Source organism: Aptenodytes patagonicus, chromosome 23 (assembly GCF_965638725.1).
Source record: "Aptenodytes patagonicus chromosome 23, bAptPat1.pri.cur, whole genome shotgun sequence".
Lineage (NCBI taxonomy): Eukaryota > Metazoa > Chordata > Aves > Sphenisciformes > Spheniscidae > Aptenodytes > Aptenodytes patagonicus.
In genome coordinates this window covers 2,314,160-2,336,327 of record NC_134971.1, presented here as the reverse complement: position 1 = coordinate 2,336,327, position 22,168 = coordinate 2,314,160, and the positions used below count along the sequence as shown (strand labels likewise).

The window sequence follows — 22,168 nt, the reverse complement described above, 5'->3', positions numbered from 1 at the left end:
ATTTGCGATGTTGGTGTCGAGCTTGTGAATGCTGCAAGTCTTTAAGTGGGAGATATTAACTGAATGTTAAAAAAGTAAATCTTTGCTTATTAACAAAGGTGGTAGTTTTTTCGAGTGTTGAAAAAAGGTTGAAAAATTTTAAAAGAAATCAGAAGGTTTAACATTTCTTATGGTTCAGTAGCACTACAATTGTGATTTCTTTCTTGAACGGTAGAGCTTCTGATTCACTGAGGTTAATCTGAGAAGTCTGATCTGCAGGCAGAGAGTATTTCTTAGATTGTTTTTTCCTCTCTCCATGGGGTAAGACTACACAGAGGTGATGAAAGATGACCGTGCCAAGACCAAGTTCTGGTCTGTCAGTTGCACAATTAAATATGAGAAGTGTTGTGACCGGAGGTTAAGGATGTTTTGTAGCTATTACAATGCACCTTACAAGTGGAAAGGATGATGAAACACTTGGAAAAGAAATTGGCTTAAACACAGCTAAGCCGTTTCCTTCCTTTCTATTCTGGACTTCATATTAACAACAGACTTCATGCATGTGCTGTGAAGCGTTCTTGGCCGTGGAGTTCTACAGGGACAGCTTATTAGTCCACAGCCTAGGTCCCTTTATGTTTTACTTCAGGTCCTTTGCTTTCTTTATCTTGTCACTTTCCTAAATGTCTGTCTTCTAGCAAAAATGAAGAAAAACATTTGCATTTTGGTTTAGATGGATGGATAATATCTGTGTGTTAGGTAAGCACTTTGCGGGTATTGTATTATAAAGGTAATTTCACAGAGTCAATTCTTGATGTTTTTAGCCTGGGCTGATGCTGACATTCTGGTTCAAAGTATTGCTTATGGTGTTAGGGTTTTGGTTCGTTCCAGAACCTTCTAGGTGTTTGGGTTTTTTTTTTCCTCCCTAATACTATTTGCTTGCTTCTAAAAAAGTAAAAGTTGGTTACAGAGCTCCCTAACTGGTATTTCTATTTCTAGAGTCATATGTTACGTGGTTCAAATTGTACCCAGCTGAGTATCAATGGAGGACTGAAATCCTTTGGCCTTCAGGCGGCTTCTAGGCCATATATCACTGTGATGGTCCCAGAAGTTTAATCTGCTATTTATAGTTAAAAATAGCAGTATTGGTTCCTGGGCAGAACTGTGCACAGTTATCATGATGTGCCATTCACTGGAACTTGTAGTTGTGTCCATTTGGATCTCAAAAGGTGGGAGTAGTAAATAGTATGTAACAGTCAGGAAATTCACTAGACAAAAAGGCTTTGCCTTCGGAGACACTTCTTTCCTGTGATGGTTGACTCGGACCTTAGTCCTGAATCGCAGGTTGTGAAAGTAGGACTGGTGTTTGGTTTGACTTTACCTGTTGAGCTTCTGTTCTTCTGTAGTAAAAGAAGCTTCTCCTTCCTAGCAGCAGCAGAGGGGGGTATTTAAAATTAACCTTTTAATTGTAAAATAGATATGTATTCTATAGCAGTAATTCAAAGGCATCTAGGTTTTGCTTGGATGAAAGCTTAGTAATCAGGTTGGAGAAAACATGTAATTGTGTGGTGCTGATCAGGATAAGGTATCTGTTTTTAAGGTTACAGCACTTTGAACAGGAACTTTGCACTGAAAAATACTTCTCCTTACAGGCAGTTCCAAGGCTGCGTCTTTGCACTGGACAGGTGAGCGAGCTGTCAGTGTCCTCTTGCTGGGTCTCCTTCCTGCAGCCTACCTGTATCCTGGACCAGCCATGGACTATTCACTGGCTGCAGCCCTCACTCTCCATGGCCACTGGTAAGCACAATAGGTCCCTCAGAATTAAGAGTAAGGTCTGGTAGTCAGGATGGCTCCAGCCCTAAGTCTTAAATCTGTATACGGCAGTAAGTCTACTGACTTATTTCCTGATCTAGTATGAAACACCTGGAAAGAGATGCAAGCAAAGTCCTTACTCTCCAAGTTCTATGACAGTCGTGATCTTTGACAAGACTAGTTGTACTTTGGTCTTCCTTTGTCACACTGTTCCCTCAGTCAGAAGGCAGGATACATATTGCTACTAAGGAATCCATAAACATTCTCTAGTGTTCTTCTACACAGTACCTTACCTTAGGAGGACTTCCTTGCCACTGGCTGTGTAGAATTTTGGATGTTTTTATCTGGTAGAGGAATCAACGTTGTATGAACAGCGGGAACAGAAACAGGACAGATCTGTATAAAACAAGTTGTTCTTCTAAGGTTCTGTGCTGTGGGCTGGCTTTGTACATCTCAATGGTGAGGAGAGTCTACGTAACAGAGTTCATAGCAAATATTCCACTGAAGAAGCTGAGACTTTGACCATTATTTTCTTGATTCCTGTGAAATGGACGCTTGCTCATGTTCTTCTTAAGTGTGCTTCTGCTGTGATCTTTAATGTGAGTAGGCTAGGTGAGTCTAGTTAGGAGTGGATCCAGCTGCATGGTTGGCCTAACTGGCAGCGTTTACATTCTTGAGGCGATACTGGTCTGTAGTTCCTTGTTACGGTGATAAAGCAGATAAGCAACTTCATGGTACTTTGGGATGCCAGGTTTTCTTAAGTCTCAGTTTTGCCCTTACGAAGTTGTACTAGGGATTCTTGCACTTCCCTCACTGTGACTGGGAGCTTCTTGCCGAAGCCCTCAAATCTAGTACAGAATTAATCTGAAACGTGGCTAACCTTGAATATACTTGGCAGAGCTCTTTCAAATATAAAATACATAAAGCTAAGCTTGCCTGCCTTTGGAGCTTTTCTTCACTTGTTTGGTGTGCGCGTGTTGGTGTCATACTGGGTGTGACCACGTGGGGAAATTCCAGGCATTGGAACAGGTTGTTGCAGGTTGATATGTTGAAATGGGCTCTCTGGATGACATTTTGTGTCATCACTAAAGAATCGATCAACGTTTGATTCTTTAGTGAATATCTCTTGTTGACAAAAGTGTCGGGATTGTTCATACCAGAAATCCCTCTTCCATAAACAGCATGGGGACTTCCCCCGTGAGAAAAATGTCTTGCTGATTGTGTGCAGCTCTGCTGGCAACTTTCAGCAGAGTGAATTCCTCCCCCACTTGTGTGGGTTTTTTGTTCTCTTTTTAAGCTGGAAAATTTCTCCCGTATTAAACTCTTATCTTGCAAAACATTGTCTTAAAAACCTAAAGGTGTTCCTATGTAGGAAAATTCTCGTCTTGTACTTTCATAGGTATTCAGTGCTAGAATATTAAAAGAAAAAAGATTGTTTGCTTGCCATAAACGTTACTTTGATTGCCGTAACAGATCAGATAATCGCTCTTGTAGCGGATGAGAAACTGCAGGGGAGTACTGCATATATTTTTGAGGGGTTTTCTTTCACCTTTGCTCTGTTTTTCCTTAGGAAATCTTGTCCTAAAATATGTTGGAAATAGCGCTTCAGATATTTAGCTAGTTATCAGTCCAAACACTAACCTATCAATAGACTTACTCAAGATACCTGAAGCCATGTTTATCTTGTACCGTTTTTTGCTGGCGTGGAATAAAGATTTCTCTGCCCAGTGAAGCTGCTGTATTGTGACCTAGATTGTGTGTCTACCACACATCAGCTATTTCTCACTAATTCCCTTCCTTGTTCTCAGGGCCACTAGTCTTTTCCCATGAGGACTTTGTCTGAATTAATTAGTGTGCTGTAAAGTCACACACCAGTTTTTCTGAGAAGTCTCAGCATGGCTCAGTCTTACTGTGCCATGCAAAGAAAAGATCTTACGAAAATCCCGTATCAGCACTACAGTTGAAGGGCAGCCTGTGAATCCCAAGTTGAGTATGCCTTATTTATCTGCAGTTTGGAAGGCTCAAGGTGTGGGTAAGTGCTGCTTACGCTCCTGACCTTACTCCACTGTCCAGTTGTAAAAAATAGCTGTAATAGTTTAAGAGTAGTTGCCTTTCAGACTGCTTCCACTTTCAGCTTCTCTTCTGTGTATCCAGGGGTTCCTTGCACCCCTTTTCTCACTTTTTACATCTTTATGGTATTAGACCCCCATCTAAGTGAAACTGAGTTCAGCATTCACTTGCAGTGGCATCTGCTGCAGGACTTTGAACCTTGCTAGGTCAATAGCGTGTCTTAATTTGTAGGACACAGGTCCTTCAGCTTCAGGCTAGACCAAGGCAAAATCCTAGGAAGAAAATTGTTGCATTAAATACGGTTCTCTTTTTTACCAAGTTGACATCTGTCATTGCAGAAAGCAAATATAGTTGTACTTTTGGGAAGAGAACTACCACATTAGTTTATTAGCATCCTCTGTCTTCCTGTTGCTGGACAGTTTAAATCTGGACAAGAGCTCACTTCCAGTCTGACAGATGTAGAAAAAAGACAAGAGTATGCTAATTTTTTGGTTGCCACTGTTTTCTAATCTAAATACACATCCTGGAGTCTTCCGTGCATTTGTGACAATGGCTGGTCCCAGAGCTACACCTTGTTGTTCAAGCAAGGATTATTTCCTTTGTTACTTTTCTTCAGTCCTTGGAAATCAGATAAACTGCCTGCTGTTTCTTGGAGGCAGATTCTATTGTTTGGAAGAGCTGTGCTCAACACCTTGTTTCCTCAGTACCATTAAGAAAACTCTGAGCCAATATGTGTATTTTTTTAATAGAATATGTGGAATGTTGTTTTGTTTTGTTTTAAATAGATGCATCTTCTTTTGGAGTGGGAACTGGGCATTTTTTAGGAAAGGTTGATGATAGCGGGTGAAAAAAATGATGTGTTTGAGCCATCTTAGTAGAATGCTTACATAAACTGGGTGGATTTCCGTGAGGAATGCTTCTTTCCTGATTTCAGCTTTCTTCTCCCTCTTATTCTCTAGGGGTCTTGGACAGGTTATAACTGACTATGTCCATGGAGATACACCCATTAAGCTGGCCAATACAGGTCTGTACGTACTGTCGGCCGTTACCTTCACTGGCCTCTGCTACTTCAACTATTATGATGTTGGGATCTGCAAGGCTGTTGCCATGCTGTGGAGCCTCTAAGATGCGACCGAGTCCCTGACAAACATGATTGTTCACTGCTGCCTCTGCTTCATCATATTTTTACCAACATGCTTAATGCGAAACAAATGAATAACCAAGGGCCCATAGTATGTCCATACTGCAGCGAGTTCAGAGCTAGTCTTTTAGAAATAAATATCCAACAGCAGTAAAAATGTTAGAAAAGAAAAAGTAGATTTAAAGTGGATAATGTCCAGGTGAGAGTGAATTGATTTAAGCTGCACTGTTAATTGGGAGGAATTAATTACATCAATGACAGACTTAGATAGCTGAAGGTAACTTTTGTTGTAATGGCAGCTTTAATGAGTGTTTTTCCAAAATAACTGTTGTTTGGTTTCCTATTTTGTAAAACAAACTTGACTTGTGGAAAATGGAACTGTTATTTCTGACATCACAACTGAACTGTATGTAAGGCGCACCCTGTAACTCTTTGGACCCTGAGAGTTGATGTAGAAAAGGGAGTACTTTTTTTCTTAATCCATACAATAAAGAATTTACAGAAACCGTGTGTGTGCACGCTTCTGAATGATTTTTACTACTTTTGGGTTACTTAAAATGTTTTCTCTGCAGATAGGTGGTTTTTTTTCCTAAAATCAAGTTCAAATACTAATTCTTACTGTTATGTTACTGTTCATACTGTTACTCTGCATTACTTCGTTTAGATGTTATAAAACAAAAAATATTTTTATGAATATGTATTGTCCTTAATACTTAAAGAGGTGACTTAGACTTGATTTAATACAAGAGTAATGTCCATTAGAAAATACAGCAATAATTGACTTAGAAGAAAAACACTTTTGCAGATTAATTTTAGGAGCCATAAATAGCGTACGGCTTTCATAGTTTCCCTGGAACCTGTTATGTTCATCTGCGACATTTTTGGGGTTTGTTTTCTAAATAAACACTGGTACACATTGTCCTGCGTGACTGAAAAGACAACAAACATATCCTTTCTGTCATAGCTTGACATGAGACTGAGGCAGCGTTCTTTTCTATGTCTTTAGGTTTTAGACCATCCTTTATCTTTTCTGACTTTCATAGTAGTAAGGGGTGGTTAACTGTTTCTGCATTCTAATGGTACTTCTGTGGTACTATTAATAGTAAGAGGAAGAGAATTGTGTGTTACCATCAGTCTGATTATGCACTAAGCAGAATGAATAAATTGCTGTTTGAATTCTACAAGAATTTCTGATTTGATTTAATTTTTTTTTAAATCTGGATTGGAATTTTTGTTTATTTATTTACTTACTTACTTACTTATTCATGTAACCATAGGAAATACCATGTAGCTGGCCGCTTTTGATTTGCTAATCTTCTCAGAATTGAGATGGTTGCTTCTGTCTGATGTGGTCTGATTTAGATATCAATGTAACGTGTTACTTTGTCTTAGTGAGGAAGATGCATGTGTATGAGTCATTGGTAAGTACCTCTGTACAATCTGAGCATGTATCATAGAAAGTGTGACATTTCCTCTTTTGAGACCAAACACAAGATGCATCTGTATGTGGTATTTGTTTAAGGTATCTTGTGTGAGAAATGAGTTATGTAAGAGCTCTGTGAATGTAGTAGTCTGGACCTACGACGTTAGGGGCTAGCAACTCTGAGACCAGTTCCTCGTGTTTTTGAGGCAAGAATTAAAGGTAATGACCACAGCTTTCTCTATGAATCGCATGTGTTCCTCAGTCCTGTTGAAATTGAATCCCTGTAATTAACTTTTGCTCTTAATTACTGTGATGGCTGTAACCATTTGGTCTAATCCCATTTTTGAACATTTATCAGGCATATAAGACTGGGACTCGGTCCTACTGGGTATCCGGATGTGTTAAATACATTCTTGAGTTTAAGCCCCTCCAGTGAATTCTTCCTAAGCAATAGTGCACTCAGCGGTGGCTGTACCTGATTCTAAATGGGTTTCTTACTGCCTCTAGGTGCGCCTGTAGCAGCTAGATAGGTGAAATGGCAGGGGCAGCATTAACATGAAAAGCTGAGGCAGTCAGGGTTATCACAGCAGTTTCATGTCTCTGTGCTTTTTTAAAGCCCCTGAAATTATAGTTTTGGTTTGGTTTTTACCAAAACAAGTTTTGAGACTTGTCTTATCTCTTCTGCAAGTTTGAGGATTTTCCTCCATTTCATGACAGATAGAGGCCTTTCTGTTTTCTCTGAGTACTTTTGCCTGTATGGGGTATGACAATTGTACCAGCTCTTCTGCATGGCAAGTTGAAGACCCAGGACCCCAGCTGCAACCAATGTTCAGGTTACCACTACCTGGAGTTGGAACAGAAGAGGAAGACCAACACTTATATTATATGTAGAAGAAAAGAATAATATATGCCATATCAATTTCCTCAATATTAAATATTCAGAATGCATTACATTAATTTTGGTTTTGGTGAAATCCAGTGCTTGCTCAGCTCCGAATGCGAAATGGAGTTCACAGCTTGACCCCAATGTATGCTGCATTGTCACATACAAAGAATAAGATAGGGTCCTTATGGGAGCCAGCCATATCTACATTTGTTCCCAATTGTTAGAAGGACAAATGTCTGTTTCATTTCATCACTAACCTACAATTTACTGTTAACTTTTAAAAACCTTTACAGAAAAGCGTAATTCTTTTTTTTTCTTGGGCTCTCTGAGGACAAACAGCTTTATTAGAACTTCAGTTGTGCAGGTAAATTAGCAGTTTTTGAAGTAAAGATTTCCAGTAAGTTAAAAATTGTCTGTTGTTTCTATTTCAGTTGAAGGTGAGTGTCACTGTGTAACTGAGACTGATGAAGACACTCAAGAAATAATCTTGATGCAAAAAAGTAATCTCTAAGTGTTTATCGGCCAGGTGTGTGGTCTGCTTGTGAAATCTGTTATTTTAAGCAGTTTTCTCTCCCTCCCCAAAATAGGTCTACTTCATCTACGGGACACCTAATTCAAAAGCTGTTTGATCAGCAGGCAGTAAAGATTTTAGGGATCAAACTATACAGGACTATATAGGCACGCACATTCTTGTTTCTTTATTGTGTAATTCTCTTTCCTTCTATTGGACTGGAAAACATTCTTCTGCTTCTTTTTGCCAAGAATTTGAATTTATTTTCCTTTGTAAGATGCTCATTTTTGTACTGACTCACAGTAGCTAAAAACATAAAAGTGGCTAGCCTTGGATGAAGAAGAAGTAAGATCTCTTTCATAAAAAGCCAAAATGTATTTTAAGACTGTTGAAGTATGTCATAGATTGTGACTTTCATTCTGACTGAAGTTAGAAACTTATCTTCATGGTTTCATCCACTTCATCTTCCCTTGACAGTTTCTTTAGAATTAATTTTCTTAAGCGACCTTCTTCCTCAAAGGCCAAGAACATTCCTTGTTCTAGTGAGTATTCAAACTTAAATGCTCTGGAGCTACAAGATGTAAATGTCTTTTTGAAAAAGATTACGTTACTGTCACCAGGAATTTCTTTGGGAACTTCTCCTTCCTGAGGAAGAAAAAGGGAATGGGTTAGGCCCAGCACAAGACCTGCGCAGTTTTGTTTCAGCTCACACATGTTTGAATTCTTAATTTTGCCTACTACTTATATATACATAAGGTATGGAAAGCAGATACTTACCCTAAATCGAACTATCATTTTTCCACATTCTTTCTCACAACACATGTAATAACTTTTATCTTCTACCTGGACGCTGAATGCAACAGGCATCCCTGCTGAAGGTGTGGTAGTCTTGTAATAGTGAATGTTGAAGTGCATTCCATTGCCTAAATATAAATTATTATTAATAGTCTGCTCAGGAGAGAGCTGCAACAACTTAACCGTATCACGTCTTACCATTCCAGTGGCAACTGCTGTCTTCCCAGGATACTTTTCCTGACAGGAGAGCCAGGACTTGAATTTTTATGACTGCTGGTAGCACATATGTGACTTTCTGCAATCATTCAATAACCAAGATTTTGAATTTCCAAGAAAGCATGTGAAGTTACCAGTTAGTATGGGTAGGATGTTGAAATCCTTTTACGTGCATGCATAAAGTGAGAATTGGATTTGTAAGTAGTCATTTGTAAATCAGATTATATCTGTATATATGTGATCTGTAAATAAATATGTTCAACAAATATAGTTCTGAATGAATTGCTGAGCCCCCCCCAAAATCAAAGCCAAACCCATAAGTTCATTGTTAACTAATGCTGTTAGAAGAAAATAAGAGCTTTTAGTGTTAAATACATTGTTTAAACCTAAAAATGTTTTTTTGTAATCCAACACACACCAAAAAAAAGGTATTAAGAACTTAGTTTGTGATCAGAGCTAACCAAAAATCTTAGCAGCCCTTTTCTGAATGGGACATCCTGCAGGCCTCAATCTAATCCAGGAATCTAATCTGTTACCAATGCACAAGACAGAGGATTTCAGCTCTCTTAGCTTACTTAGCTTTATTCTTACAAATGAATTTTAAGTCTTTACTCTCAGTCTCATCATTTAAAGTCAGTGATTACAAAGAACAAAAGCACATCTAGAATAAAGAAACGGTGTAATGGATATAGTATGTATTTGAAAAATGGTGTACCAGATTTCATCTCCTGATCTGTCACATCTTCAAACGCTGCCATGTTTAAATCTGGTCGAACCACAAGCAACTGGCTATTTACATTTCGAAGGACTCGGTGGAGAATTTTTTCCTTACAAAAGGCATCGCATTCCAGCCCTGTAGAAGTAGTGAGCAAAGAGGGTCAAGTATTTTAGTTGTCACCTCCTCAGATCTTAACGTTTGCTACAGGCTTCATCTTGTCATTAAGGATACCAGGTGAAATAAGTTCTTGGAATGGCAATCTCAAACAAAATGGAGGCCATGTCATTCTTTCCACCTCTGGCTTGTAGCAACCCAGGTAAGACAGAAGGATTTCCCAGAATATAGCAGTCTATATATAAGCAAGAGAAGCTACTGTATCTGTTAATGAGAGTTCAGGAGCAACAGTTCTCCCTTTTGTCCAACAATTAGAATTGCATTAAAAGGTCCTTCTGTCAGGGAAGCCACTACCCTGTACCTTAGGAGGAAAGAAAGCAACATCAACTTCAGAAGGTGAGGTGTAGCTCTCTTTTTCACAGTAGCCATTACCAGTTTGAAAACTTGTTCTCTAAGGCACACAAAGCATTTGTGGGTTAGTAAGCGTGAGCAGGTTAGTTCAGGTTAAATTGATAATGAAGTTAATAAATGATGAGCTTTCAGCTTACCATCATCGTCTTGGTTCCAAGTGAGCAATGAAAAAAAGGAAAGAAAAAACAACATTAAGCTCTGCCCGCACAAAAGAAACCACCTTCTACCCAGTTTTGTTCTGCAAGATTGGAAGTCGGCCAGCCAGCCACCTACATGTTTCTAGTTGTACTCCCCACAGCATCACTAACTCACCAAGCTGAGCTGTTCTAACTACAGAGTGTGTTTTGTGAGCGTAACAAACTCAACAGAATGATGAAACCACCAGTCATTTGAGAACTGGAGTTACCACCAAACCAAGAGGCATGCAAAATGTTTTAGGGTTACTTAAGGGTGAGCAGCTCACGTCAGTTTAAGCCTATAACCAAGAAATAAACGGCATGCAAATTTTTCTTTTCATTAGCACCTTTATTTTAGGTGAGCAAAAGGACAAGAAAGAGTCATTACAAATTGCTTCTAAAGAAGAGACTGTTTTCTAACTAACTTTATCCTATAAGATTGGAAGTTATCCACTTATTCCAAAGCCCACCCCACAGTATTCCAACTTTTCTGAGTGTCCTTTACAGGAATGTATTGTATGCAGCAACAAATATTCCACTGACTCAGATACTTGGCTAACAGTACTTCAAACTGAAGCTTATGGGAAAATTAGGTGAAATCAGACTGATAAAGGAATTGTTTTTAATCAGTATTCAATCAGAAAAGGTTATTAAATGCTTAAGGTGTTCAGCAACAATATGGTACTGACCTGTTAACATACTGGGACAGCTGTCTCAAACTCAGATTCTTTTTGCAGTGAACAGCCTGGCTCCATAATCTAAGAACTATCATTCTTCTAAGTGGGTGGGGATTGTAACTGCTTTGAGGATTGCTCAAGTAAGATGGGGGGAAGAAACGGGATTCCACAAAACCAGGGATGCCAGCCCAAGGCAAGGACTGAATTGTGTATCAGCTTTGGATCTTCTATGCAGAAAGAAGACACAGTGTGTCTCTTTCAGCAGTGGTAGTTAATTACCTGCAAAATAGAGGCAGAAATTTTCTCCAAGTTGTACTGCACACACAACAATCTCTTCATCGCTCATCTTCACTCTGCCAAAAACACGTGGAGAGGATTCAGAGTTAAAAACAATGCTGCTTACTCTGTAAGGCAAGGGAGTTCTTGGGCTGGTTCTCTTCTAGTACACAATACTATAATAGGGCTGGCATGTTTCACTACCTGATGAAAAATTGCTTTTTTAAATAATTGGTCTCCTCCTCTGTTGCCTTTTATCATTATTTAGAATAACATAGAGCATTCTTCAAGTTCTGTTATTTTACAAGTTTTCATTGACATACATGGGAATAACTAACTCATTACCATTTTCTCTTTCTATGAGAATGCTAGCAAGTAGTTCCATGAACATACTTCATCAAATTAGTTCTCTTCTCACGGGCCTGCAAAAATTATCTTACTATCACATGGTCATTGGATCTTCTGTTTCTAATTTCCGAATAGGGAAGTGACTCAGGCTGGATTACGCACCCTGTTACTGGCCATTAAGCCATAAAAGTTACATTAAGTCTACACAGACTGATCTTTCCAGGTTCCCTCTATAAAAGACAGAACTTCCAAAATACCCAAAATGTAGTCCACCCTTGACTGCCCCTTGGAAAGGCCGGTATCTTTTGCATCTTGAGCTGGAATTGTGTAGGTTCCTAGAGAGGTTGGGATGTAGTTTACTTTGCAGTAGCAGTGATTTGCTTATGGTGTTGTAACTTTATTTTAACTCAGGTTGAATTATTAGCTTGATTTCACAGCTATTCTCTTTCAAGAGTGTCACAGAGAAGAGTGAAGAAGAAAGGATGTATTTCCCCTGGGAATAAAAACAGTAATTTAACAAAAAAAAAAAAAACTGAACTAATCATTGAAGACCAGCGAGCTTCTGCACCCGAGAGGTTCCAGACCCTGTTCTACACAATTCAGGGTTAGTTTAGAACTAGCCCAGGGCTGCACTCTGCCTCTAATGTCAATACACAACCCCCTCCAAGAACGCCAGAAGAATAATTGGTTTTAGCTTTGTTCATATCCTCAACCTCATACAGTTAACAGCCAGACAGGTAAACTTTCTATTCTTTAGCTTTCTGACATAATGACTGAGAGTATGTCACACTCTCGGTCTGTTTAATGGATAAAACAATGGATATGTTTAATGTATAAAACAAAAGAACAGTGATGGTCATAAATTCGCTATACCCATTCCATTTACCTATAAGTGCACCCATCCCTTTTCTTCTATCATAAAGTTTCTGTTTATGCTGACAGAAGAGAGAGACATCTGAACAGATTGTATTGCTTTGCAGGCCACAAATGTCTCCGTATCTTCAGTTCTAGCAGTGCGCCAGGGGAAAAAATTACAAAATAAAAGTTATGTGGAGTCACCTGTATTGACTAGGACTTGAACTGTAAAGTCTAGTATTTCAGTAATTTTACTGCTGTTGGGATGGTCGCCACTGGAAGGAATAATTCTAAGAAATAAGCACTAAAATATTTTTATTTTAAAACTGATTATGATATCCTCTTCAAAATTAAAGTAGCATCTCCTACCTTTAAAGAAAAGTGAGAATAAGAATAAAGGGAATTATAATACGACAGAGGAAGATGTGGCAAAGAATTTCATTCTTTCTCTTCTCTGGCGGTAAACAATTTTAAAATGTCCTCTTCTATGCCACTAATTTTGTGAAATGCAGGTTGTCACTTTCCTTCCTGTTTCATTTTGGTCTGTATCTTAGTAAATTTTTTGTTCATTTTCCTAAAATGGTTTCTGTGTATGAATGTTCTTACCTGTTTTCGCTACATTTTTAGAAATAAAAGCGTTTTACTTTCTGAAAATAACAACTAGCTACTTTCCTATCTGCAAGATCTGATTTACTTGGCTTTGTGACTGGTGTAAAATTTTTGGCCAGATGCACACAGTTAACATGCACACTGACATTCACCATCACAGCATCTAACCTTGAGGAGCCCAGCATCTGTATGAAGTCTTCAGCCTGGAGCTATGTGCCTAGCCTCTGTACACAGTACACGGGAGGAGACAGTCACAGCAGAACGCACGAAAACTTGTTGATCAGACAGCATCAAATAAACAAAGCCAACAACAGTGACTGTAAAAACACTGAAGTCACTTTTTGCAAGTAGTCTAGAATATGAAGTGCTTCATTCAAACCCACCAACCCCTGTCAAGGCATTCTTTCCCCTTGCACTAGCCACAGAAGTAATAAACATAATAAATGGGATTTTACTGTGCAGTTAAAACATTGCCTTACTTCCAAGGCTCTTTTTCACCACTTGAAAAAGACTTACTATAGAAAACAACTGAGCAACGCCAACTTAAGCAAATAAGCACACCCCTCAACCTTAGGGATCGGAGTGTGGTAATCACAGTGATTTCTTTGTTCCTCTAGTAAAGCTCTTTGAGGAACATATTTGAGAGTGATTTTTTCTCATCCTGTTTTTTTACATGGTCTATAGTTCTAGCTGGTCTGCTCATAGCAGAGGACTGCATCTTTGCTTCCAAACATGCATACCCAAGCCTTTAAAATGAAATGCCACAACCCCAAATAGTGTATGCCTCATATGTAGTGAAGGAGACCAAGAAGTCAAGGACGACTCTGTTTTCCTAAAGCAGAGGGGAAGACATAGGCAGGACTTAGTGATAAAGGATTAAAGGAAAAGGTGGCCCTCGGTTTAATGGGTAAGATGCATAAAACAACTACACTTCTTCCCCTGATGCGTAGTAAAAGATAGATCTTTTACCGAGCACCTTTGAACAGAGCGGTAGAAGGTGAAGGGAGTTTTCAGCCGACTGTTCGAGGTAGTGTGTAATGAATTGCCCCGCGGAGAAAGGGGGATGCAGGGAAGAAGCGCGGGGCCGCCTGCGCTGGAGCGGAGCCCGGGGCAGCGCGGGTACCACGAGGGCGCGGCGCGGAGCTGCCAGCCGACGGGCCGCTGCCCACAGCCTGCCGGCCACCCGGTCCGGCTCAGGGATGCCCTCCATCGCCAACCCCGGCTCCGCCGCTTGCTGCAACCGCGAAAAAGGGAGAGCTGCCGGTCCCACAGAGGGGTGTCCCGCCCGCGTCGCTACGGAGGCAGCGGGGACTCCCATCCCCGGGAGGCAGCGGTACAGGGCCCTCCGCCTAAAGCAGTCAATCCCGGGCGCACCGTGCTCCCCCGGCCGGGCTGCCCTCGGGGTTTCGAGCCGAGCGGTTGGGGCGGGCGGGCAGCCGGCTCCCGGGCGGGGCCGCCCCGCCGCGGCAGCCCCGGGGCGAGGGCGGAGAGGCGGCGGCGATCCTACCTCGCTCCTCGGCGGGCGGCGGCGGAACGGTGCGAGACGGCAGGGCGAGCGCGGCCGGCGGAGGGGCGGGGACCGCCCACGCCCGCTCCGCAGCCGGAGGCCACCCGTTCGGCCCCCCGCGAGGCGGCCCCGGCCCGCTCCCCGCCGCGCGCGTGCACGTGTACCTCGGGCGGCGGAGCCGAGCGCCGTGCGGCTGCGGAGTCCCCTCTGGTAGGGCGGCGGCTTTCCCGGGGCGGGCGTCACCGCCGTGTCACCTTCATGCGTGCCTGCGATCTGGGAGGAAGGCGATCGCTGCTGCTGTCGGAGCCACCTAGGGAGGGGGATTTTGTAGCGGCTTGCATCACTAAACGACAAAATAAGCCGACTGAACAAACTGCGGAGGAAATTGGGACTCTTTCCCAAGATATCTGCCTACGTCTGCATTTATTCTGCGGCACTTCCCCTCCTCGGTGGAGAAAGCAAATCATGCAAATCTGAGGTTACGAAGGAAGCTTTTTGCGACTCCCTTTATCTCACACAGATGTCGTCAGAGGACGCGTCTCGTCTTGTTTCTACATCTGCGTGTTGCAGCCCGTTTGCTTGGTCCATAAAGTCTCAAGTAGCAGTTTTGAAACGGGTACTGGCCGTCAGCACGGAGACTTCCCCTTCTCCGCCCGCTTGCAAGTTGCCCGTAAACATTGCATCTGCCTTGGGGGAAGCCAGTAGGATTGAAAACACATTGCGCGTATCTAGTTCTTTATAACAACAATACCAAGGAGTGTATCACGGGCGGCTGGTGGCAAATCTTCACGTTATCTCCCCTCCCTTTGTACATAAGCAGCTTCAGGGGAGGAATTTAGGCTCCTCTCAGGGAAACGGACAGCCAGAAACTGTGGCTAGTAGTCGAAGCCAGATTAGTAGATAGCTCCTAATTTACCAGCAGTAAATTGTTTCCCGGGTATGTATTAATTGCAAATAAATAAAGCGGCGATAGCCATTATTCATGCCTAACTGCTGCAGTCCCAAAGTGTGATGCTTTTTGGAATGTAAGTGCTGCCTTTGGTGGTTGTGGAGTGCTTAATGCAACAAATATTGCTGTAACTCCAATGGCAAATGCTGTGTAGTGATGGGACAAGTAAGGCCCCAAAAACCAGAAAAGCGAACTTGGGAATGAATAATTAGCCAATATTTTGTATAGTTTGTAGAACTTGGCAGTGTTAACTGGAATCCCCATGCCTTGATTTTCTGTTTATAATGCTGACTAGCAAGGCGTTAGGGCATTCAGCTATGTAGCTCAGTGGGTAAATTGAAGACACTCAAGTTTTAGCACTGGACTGTGGGGGGAACCTCCCCCCCAAAAAAAATCAAACCCCTTAAAAACCCCAACCAAAACTAAACCTAAGACCCTAAGATGTTCTCTTGCCTGGCCGCATGCCTGTTACTGCTCTTGGAGGAAAACAAAAAACAAAAAAGCGCAATACATGTCATTAGGGAACGTTTTAATGTCTATAGCATAAAACTAGGGAGATAATTTTGAGGTCAAAAGTGCATTTTTCAACCTCATCTGAAATAATAGTCCTAAAAATAAAAATACTGCCCATTTTACTAATAAACATGGATTTCAACTGATCTATCCACAGGGAGCAGTGTATTTCCCTGACATGTTAAGACAAATAAAAACTATGTGTGCTACAGACATTTATCTTCTTTCTTTAAAGTCATTGAAAGAAACTAATGAAATAGATTTGGAAGAATTTTAAAAAGCAGAATAATTCAGCAACAGAGTAAAACCTGTTTCCCACAGACAAACAAAAATACATTTTTGGCAGCTGCTGCTTTCAGGTAAGAAGTAGATATCCCTATTTACAGACACTCACACTGACCGAGTTCCAACCAGACAGCGATATTATAGCATCCCCTTTCAACTTCCTGTTTTGTTACACAGCATTCAGTACGCGTCTGAGTGGTGTTTACCTAAACCTGTATACCAGAGAGATATCCAAATTTGATTTAAACGCCTAGATCTAGCTGATTTCTATATACAGCAGCTGTAATTCTACCGTTCCTCTTGGTACTTTATTTGAATGGTTGGTTCTTACAGGAAAAAGAAAATGTATCTTTCTAAATTTAACTGTCTTCTGGTTCTGGTCACCCATTTCTGTACATTCTCCTGATAGCCATTTCGTAACAAAGAGTTCCTTCCTGTGAACTACGATCAAATTGCCTCTTGGTCTTTTTCAAGTAAAATAAACGGCTTCAGCCCTTTAAGTTTCTACCTCTAAATAATTTTCTTCAGCTTCAAAATAATATTAATGTCTCTTTTCTTCACTCCAATTGACTTTTAACATTTTTTGAAAATTTGGGCAGTAGAGCTTTATTCAGGAGAGTTCCCCATTTGGCTGATACTGCTTGCATTTCTTGTTCCCAGATACCTAATTTTTCATTTCACGGCAAAAAAATACTCTTTTAAAAAAATTAATGCTGTAATAATTGTTTATCATTTAGCCATTTTTCCTCATAAAGTTTAAATTTACATTCAGATTACTAGTGAAACATTAAATAATATTGTACTTGGTACCAAAATTTGTGCGAAAGCACCAAAACCAATGCCAGACAGCCAACATTGTTTATTTTGTATTAACTGCTGGCACTAATATTTTTGGCCTATTGACATTCTATATGAAACTATCAAGAAGGAGGACTTGGTCTTTCTTGTCAACCTTTGAGATCCTAAACATTCAATTAGGTCATTTAGCACATTGAATAAAAGGAATTTTCTTCTCCTAGTCTGTACATATTTGCATTTATAAGGACCGGGGTCTAACTCATAACAATAGCTTCTATTGTAAGTTTTAAGCTTTCATTTCTCCTGGCATTTTAATATCTCCGATCTTAAAGGAACTGGAACTACTTTTAGAGTAATGGCTTAGATAATTTTTTTTTTAGTCTGAGCTTTCTCCATAGACTGTCATATCTATAAGGTACTGAAAGTGGTAAAACAATTCAGGTGTTTCATTTATTTTAATTCAGGTGGTCTGTTAATAAACATATCTTAACATAGCAAGGGTAACTCAATTAGGTAAACACTTTAAGAATATTTTCCTAGCATATTCTTTCATATCTGTTTCTTAATGTTCAGACAGTATTGCTAATAACATAAAAATCTCTAGTATTTTTTGAGAATTTAATGAAGTGGGCCATGGCAGCATGTTGAATATTGTTTCGACTTTGGGGAAGTATTTAGTTTTTGTTCTTTCAGCAGTTTCATTTCTTGTCCTGAGTTTTGACTTTCAGAGCCTATTTGGATAACATACGTAAGGCTAAGAACCTTTCTTCTCTTAAAAACAGAAATTAAAGATGCAAAAAAACCCAGAGGAAGAATTCCCTTTACTCCAACATAACTTCAAATCTTGCAATGATTTTCTTCACTGCAGCTAATGAAGCCAGGATTTAGGAAAGCAGTAACTTGATAGAGCGTTTAATATTTTCGGCTAACAACATGAAGTGTAATACTGAAAGATCTCCTGAATCATTGTGTCTAGTTTCCTCCCGTTTAAGCAAGCCACCTCATCACGTAATGCGACTCAGTCATTTCTTGATGAAACCAAATATAGCTTACCTACAGAAGTGAAGCACAACATAAGGAAAATGCAATCTTATTTTCCATCGTTTAGGAAAAAAAGTTGGTCTCGGCAGTTGTCTAATTTTAGCGGCATCATTCATTCTACTGACGCTAATCTCTCAGATTTTACTAATTCACGGCTTTTCTTTTGAAACAGATCCATCTAGCCTCGTCCGGCATTTCACTGTCATCCCAAAACGTTCCAGTGATTCAAACTCTGACTGGACTCGTCACAGGTGCTTAGGAGATGAAATACGACCAGAATTGTTTGAGTAGCCAGCCCAACGCTTTAAATAGCTACAGGTGGCCCCATCATGCTTTAACTCAAACATGTAATTGGGATGAAACGCTTCTTCCTGGGATCGCTGAAACAGGAGACATTTTAGCGGTAACGCCTTGCAGACGTTCTCCTTAGCTGGCCTTCCAGAGGTGGGCCCGGCTGTCAAAGCCTCTGCAGGAGCGGGCCGGGCGGCCCACCTCTCACCCTTCCCAGGAGCCGGCCCTCGTACCGCCGCCGCGGCCCGGGCAAGGCGAGGGCTGCAGGCGGCCGGGGCAGGGCTCCAGGGCGGGCTCCAGCCTGCCGTAGCTGCCGGCCGGGGCGGCGCTGCCGGGCGCGTGAGGAGCGGGGATCGCTCCTCTGCCCGGCAGCTCCCCCGCCGCGGCCGCCCTCTCGCGCGCCGGCCGTTAACGGCCGCTAACGGCTGCCAACGGCCGCGAGGACCGTTAACCATCCTGGGCCAGCGCTGCCTGAGGAGAGAGGTCCGGGCAGGGGGGAGACCTCCTGGGCGGAGGGGGCGGCCCGATGTCCTTAAAGGGGGGGGGGGGGTGTGTGTAGTGGGGAAGCACAGGTAGAGCTGGGGAGGGACAGATCCCTTTTGGACAAGGCAGAATCGGCCTCAGCAGCCCGAGGCCGACCTGAGGCGCCCTTCGGCACCTCTGAGAACGCCTGGGCTGTGAGCCCCAGCCCTGCGCAGGCTGGCCCGGGACGGCCAGGGACTTGGACCCGCTGTCTCCAGCCCCGATCGGTGCTCCCGCCGTGCTTTGAGGCTCCGCCTCTCTCCAGTGAGAAGGAGAGCTCCTCTGCGGAGGAGCTTACAGAGGTACTGGTTACAAGTTTTACACATTTTTATATAGATATATTTTCTAGGCGTGCAAGATAACCACTTACCAAATACGGCGTTGTACTTTTTATCAGGCACCGATGACAAGCAACACACAAAAATCTGATGAAAATAGAAGTAAACGTAAAAAAGAGATGGAGGTGAGCAGTATTGTATGAGGAAGGGGGGGAGGACCTGGACCCTTCTTCTGGCCCCAGGGGAGTGATGCAAACCCCCGCCCCCATGTCCTTCTCTGGCATTGCTATGGGGTCCTGTCAAGGAGAGAGGGCAGAGAGCTCCATGTCAGTTTATGTAGGTTAGGGGAAACGTGTCTGACTTTCTTGTATGAGGAGACTGTAAAATTTCTCTTAGTGTTTGAAGTCCGACAAAATTGGGTATGCACTGCAACACAGTCATGTAGGACTTCTCGAAAGTGAGCTGCTGAAGTACACCAGCTTTTACTGGTATAAGCAAAGATCTCAAGCTTGTACTTCCCACTCACTCCCCTAGCACTGAGATGCTGTGCCCGTTCACGATGGATGGTGTTGATACTGTGAAGCCAACAACACTTGCACTTTCTCTGAAAGCAGTCGCTCAAGATCTTTTTAAAACTCTTCTTTTCTTCAGTTGAACTCTATCTGTGCTAAGCTTGTTTTAAGTCCTAGAACCTGTTTTTTTGTGTGTGCTCTGTTATTAGAATGAAGCTTCAGAAAACCCTCAGTTGTCCTCCCTTGACAAAACAGATTTGGCTTCTTCTGAGGGCTCACAGTCCCTTTACAAACCTGAACCACTGGAAAAAGTTTTAAACGGTGATGTATTAAATATACTGAAAGTAACTATGTAATTACCTAATTGGATGTTGAGATGAAAGTTCATTCAAATGTTTAAATAAAATTACTTTTTTCTTTTAACAGAGATGAACAAAGAAATTAAGAACTTGTTATCAAAATATGCCCACATTTTAAGGCAAGTTAACATTGTCCTATTTGTACAGCACTTCTCTAACTTCTCTAGATAACATGGATTACTGTGGCGGCAGTTTAGAGAAATTAGCGCTGAAAACTGTCGAACACAGATCTTGACATAAAAATGTTATTTTCTGTTACACCAGAGAACTAATTTGGTCAGAAACTGAGTACTGATAGACAACACATTTTTACGTAAAGCATAAAAGCAGTTCTAAGTAGTGAGAAAGTTAATGGCTTTAGTATTGATTTTAACTACAGATTTTTTCAATTAAGTGAGAGAGCAGCGATGGATGCTTCTTATGTCCAAGAACTTGATGGAATCTTAAAAGAAGCGAGGACCATAGAAAACCACTTAAAACAGAAAAGGGAGAGTCTGAAACAGAGATTCACTGTGATTGCAAATACTCTGCAAAGCTAAATGGAGTTTGTTAGATTGCGGAAATGCAGAGCAAAACTTGTAGTAATTTTATGTATTAAAATATAAACTATGATGCGTGCTATGATGAATGTTTCATAAATGTCTTATGTAAATATTTCTAGCTGTTCAGGAAACTTTCAACAACTTAAGCAGCAACTTATTTTTTAAATAAGTAGATACAATACATAGGGTAGTAGTAGTTAGTAAAAACCAATACTAAATATCCATTTTAAATCCTGTGACTCCAAGGGATTCTACACATTAAAACATCTTTTTTTACTTGTTGACCCATTGCTTAGGCTGTCCCTCTGCTTCCATCCCTAGAAAATATTGGAAGCATTGGAAAAAGAAAGTAGAATGAATTTTGCATTGCTTGGCTTTAAGGCTATGGAAGTTCAATACAACTGAATTCAGAAGCAGCCATGGTATTTCTAATGTCACTGCTAAGGATGTTTTTTTCTTTTATCGTCACAACCAGTCTTTCGCTCTAGACCATAGTATAGAAACATTTCTATGAAACATTAAATTTTGCAATGTAAGTGGAAAAGGACCTCAGATTATCTCATATTAACCAAGTTCTGTTTTTTTCTTTCTACTTTAGAATACTTTGGTGCTAAAATCTTAGTAGAATGTACTTGCAATCTTATTTCCATTTTGTCTCAGAATATAAACAGATTGAAAAGATCAGCTTAGAAATAGGAGAGTTCTATTAAGAATACTACTTTGGGAAATTTATAAAGAGGTATAAATCCTTAATTTGAAAATATATTTTAATACTTCTGCAGCTTTTCAAATGAAACCAAGGCCATTTTGATAAAAACATAAAAGCACATCACCAAAACTTTGCTGGTAATGTCAATAAATAACTAGATAATGTTAACATAATCTAGAATTACACTGCTTTTTTATTTTGTTATTTAGATACATTGGTATTATTTGCTGTATATCCAGTTTATTTAAGAATGCTTATCGAGTGTTTTGAGCACTTTTTCTTTCTTGTCATTTGACTCTGTTAAAAAAGATGAAATATAAACTGTACAAAGCACCATTTGTACAAATTGTGAGGCTAATGTAATAAAGAAAAGTGCTAGATAGTCCTGTTGCTAGCATAAGATATATTTATATCTTTACCCCAGTACTGTGTATTAGTTTTCTCTTTAAATCCTTTCAGACTTAATCCTCCTTTCCCCCTTTTATTAGATAAAAGTCACAAGCAAATGTGCTACTTGTCAAACTGATATTATCTAAAACAAATAATGAGAGAAACTGGACATCTAGGGTGAGATTTTTCAAGGTATTTAGATACCTAAAGATGCAGATATGTACTTAGTAGGATTTTCAAAGTGCCTAAGCATGTAAGCGCCTTACATGCTTAGGAATTTCTGAAAATCCCATAAGGTGCCTATCTGCATCTTTAGCATCTAAAGACTTCCAAAATCTCACCACTAGTCTACATCATATTTTACCAGTCTCTTCCTTTTTCCTAATAATCACATCTTGTTTTGTAATCAGTCTTGGTAATGTTGTTTAAACATAATAAAGTGGGAGAAAAAGAGAAGA

General features: G+C 40.7%; 3 protein-coding genes across 5 annotated transcripts in view; 2 read left to right on the top strand and 1 right to left on the bottom strand.

Moving 5' to 3' along the window:
* The window catches only part of LOC143170381 (succinate dehydrogenase [ubiquinone] cytochrome b small subunit, mitochondrial), a 47,103-nt gene that overhangs the window by 742 nt on the left and 24,193 nt on the right, over positions 1–22,168 (top strand). The window contains exons 3-4 of one of the 3 annotated variants that reach the window (XM_076358630.1): positions 1,629–1,773; positions 4,818–5,509. The exons of 1 other annotated variant lie outside the window; for it this stretch is intronic. In XM_076358630.1, the coding sequence (XP_076214745.1) occupies positions 1,629–1,773; positions 4,818–4,983 (311 nt within the window). In that variant the 3' untranslated portion in view covers positions 4,984–5,509. Of the gene's footprint in view, positions 1–1,628; positions 1,774–4,817; positions 5,510–19,128; positions 19,223–22,168 lie in introns of those variants that run through there. One more of the 3 variants, XM_076358628.1, reaches the window with a different exon arrangement.
* Positions 7,984–14,751, bottom strand: IL18 (interleukin 18). Its single transcript, XM_076358636.1, has 6 exons — positions 14,686–14,751; positions 11,206–11,279; positions 10,211–10,219; positions 9,546–9,683; positions 8,597–8,742; positions 7,984–8,464 (listed from the first exon to the last, which is right to left on the bottom strand). The coding sequence occupies exons 2-6, from the start codon at positions 11,270–11,272 to the stop codon at positions 8,249–8,251; spliced, it is 576 nt and encodes a 191-aa protein (XP_076214751.1). The 5' UTR covers positions 11,273–11,279; positions 14,686–14,751; the 3' UTR covers positions 7,984–8,248.
* Positions 19,324–20,608, top strand: TEX12 (testis expressed 12). Its single transcript, XM_076358635.1, has 4 exons — positions 19,324–19,383; positions 19,920–20,031; positions 20,137–20,188; positions 20,464–20,608. Exons 1-4 carry the CDS (start codon positions 19,324–19,326, stop codon positions 20,606–20,608), a joined length of 369 nt encoding a protein of 122 aa, XP_076214750.1.